General features: G+C 33.4%; 1 protein-coding gene across 2 annotated transcripts in view; it reads left to right on the top strand.

Moving 5' to 3' along the window:
* The window catches only part of adgrd1 (adhesion G protein-coupled receptor D1), a 63,032-nt gene that overhangs the window by 54,064 nt on the left and 6,093 nt on the right, over positions 1-2,875 (top strand). For both annotated transcript variants that reach the window (XM_015370125.1, XM_015370124.1), the window contains one exon: positions 308-461. In XM_015370125.1, the coding sequence (XP_015225611.1) occupies positions 308-461 (154 nt within the window). The remainder of the gene's footprint in view (positions 1-307; positions 462-2,875) is intronic.

Raw genomic sequence — 2,875 nt, 5'->3', positions numbered from 1 at the left:
CATTTAAAATATGAAAAAACAATTGCATTGTCTTATTTCAAGTGTGTATTATCTAATTATCTTATTTTAAGAGTAAAAATGCTGATTCCATTGACAAACTCTCTCATTTACCTACTCAAATTAAGAGTAAATTCATTGTTTTTGCAGTGTGTTGATCATACTTAGTTTTATTCTGTATTTTACAGTGACTTAGTAGCACCTTTTTTTAAGAACCTGAGAAATGTTGAAATATATGACTTATCAGTAAGAAAGCATTCAAAGAGTTGATGCTCTGGCCATTAAAGTTCTGATTTTGTCCTATTTCCAGCTGCCCTGTAAGGTCATGGCTGTCCTGCTTCACTTCTTCTTCCTGAGTGCGTTTGCCTGGATGCTGGTGGAGGGTCTCCATCTCTACAGTATGGTGGTGAAGGTGTTTGGCTCTGAAGGAAGCAAACATTTTTACTACTATGGCATTGGATGGGGTAGAGCTTCTTCTTCTTTCTTTTTTTCCTTTGTTTTACGTTTTTTTTTACTTTTTCAACATTGTTTGACTGACTTTTATTTTCTCATAAATCTCTAATTTAAGCATAAAGAAATCAAATTAAAATGCAGGTAAAACTGATTTATTTAAATGAACTCTTAATATACCACCATAAAAGGCATTGGTGGTGTAAAGCTTTGTTTTATTTCATTTTTATATGTTGAAGCTCTTAGCATGATATGATCCCTTTTTATGTTTTGGATTGGCCTGAGCAGTTTTTCAATTTGTCTGACTATCCGCAAATTGTAATTATGAGGCTCATCTGGCAGCCAGAAGTAAAGCTGTAATGGAAACAAAAGAAATATGCTCCTTTAAAAAAAAAAAGAGAAAAAATCTGCTGCTCGCTGTAATTCAAGTAAATCTTTTGCAATGTGTATTCCAATTCCTCCCTTATGGCTGGTTTCTTTGTTCACACAGATTGTTAGACATTATTTAGTGAGCACTAAAAGAGAGTATTATTTTCTAGGGATATCAACAGTTTATACTACTGTGGAAACTAGACTTGGCACTGAATAACAAGCTGCAGTCCTGCTGGGATGAGGCTTCACAGATTGATAATACTTTCAAAGATCTAAGATTTCTTTTGGCTTGACTCTATAAAAACAACAAATAAATTAGGCCCGATATAAGTAGTCCACAACATGGTGCTAATGAGTAACTCTTTGGACCCTCCACCATAAATACCTCTAATATGGCTAAAAATTGTTTTAAAAAACAATTATTGTCATAAAAAAAATCTGGTTTTCACTGTTTTTGTTTTATCATGAATCAGTTGCTTTACCTTTCCACAACAGAATGAAACCAAAAGTATCTTTAATGTTTTTTAGATCAATTATAGTTGTTGACAACTGCATACTCGTTTGAACATAATTTCACAGAAATACTAGAAGAAAAGTCTCAAAAAAATGTTTTTTGCAAATGTTTTAGGACTTTCTTTACTAAAGGAGGTTTACAACAAATATACTTTAGTAGATATTTATCACACACATCAACATTCATTTTTTTATAAGGTTGTGGAACTCGAGTAGCACTGAAACAAATTCGATTCAGATGTTTTGAAGGTAAACTGTCCCTTTGTGAAGGTTGGAAACCAATGTCCTGTATCACAAAGGGTGATATTGAGGTTTTGTTGCATTATAAATCAGATCTATCTTCATTCAGGACCAGTTGGGGCTTTTGAGGATTTTTCTAAGAAAGACCAAAGAAGAGGTAGCTAGTATATTGGAGGCATGAGGAGACAAGGCTATAGTAAAATAGAGAAGCAGAACACAAGGAAAGAAAAGGACCAAAATGATTAGTTTTATCTAGATAAAAATAGATGTGCTTCACTCAGTAGCACTCTATGAATGCAGATCCTGCAACATTCATTTCTGAGAAATTTATAAAAGCGATTAATTAAATTCCGGATTTTTCCAGCAGGATCTTACTCTATTATTTTCTATACAAGCTTTAATTTAACATTTATTTTGTGCTAAAAATGGTTGTTAAGGCAGCACTTGGTTTTATCTTACATTTCCGTTTAGATAATGCAAATTACCAGCTTGTTATATGCACCAGCTGCTTTTTCTTAGTAAGTGAAGTTAATTAAAACAAAACATTTAATTTCAACAAATTGTTAGGGTATCCAAATACAATTAGTTTAAATCCATTCCTCTAGATTGTCTCTGTTCTATCTAATGTGTTGTATATGTCTGTTGGATATCTTGCTTTTGTTTTTTGTTTTTTTATTATTATTTGTCTTACTCTATTACCTACTCTTACTCTAACGTGGTGTTTTTTGCACCATGTTTTTTCTCCCACACTGTTTACATTTGATTACTGCTGCACTTTATGGAATTAGTTTTCTGTCTGAAAAGCTGTACTAAAGGAAAGTTAATTTTTGTATACACTCTCTGTGTATACAAAATGACAATAAAAGTTGCATAAGTCTAAGTCTTTGTATGTACAGCACTTTGGCATATTTGCTGTCTTTAATTGTGCTTTATATTTAGATTGGAGTTTAATTTAGTACAGTGTGGTGCATGTATGAGGGCCAAGAGGGGCAAACGAGCTGCAGATACATAGATCTGCAGCAAATACAAAAAGGACTGCAAACAGAAAAGTTAAACAAACAGGACCAGACCATTGACAATAATACGAATGAATGTCTATGTCCTTTAAATCTTTTAATCTCTTTGATAATCACATTTATAGATTGATAGAGACTTTACTTGTCACACAGCCTGAAGCAGCACTCAAGTATAGCGAAATTTCCGTATTGCTACAGGCCATCTGGTAGCCTCGTGAGACCATCCTGATCTCGCGAGCTTTCAAGGTTTCACTCGCAGAGCAGTCTGGCTACTTTCCGTTAAAGAA

Source organism: Cyprinodon variegatus, unplaced genomic scaffold (assembly GCF_000732505.1).
Source record: "Cyprinodon variegatus isolate N-32 unplaced genomic scaffold, C_variegatus-1.0 Scaffold41, whole genome shotgun sequence".
NCBI classification, from domain to species: domain Eukaryota; kingdom Metazoa; phylum Chordata; class Actinopteri; order Cyprinodontiformes; family Cyprinodontidae; genus Cyprinodon; species Cyprinodon variegatus.
The sequence above is the reverse complement of the archived record's forward strand: the minus strand, read 5'-3'. Positions and strand labels throughout refer to the sequence as shown.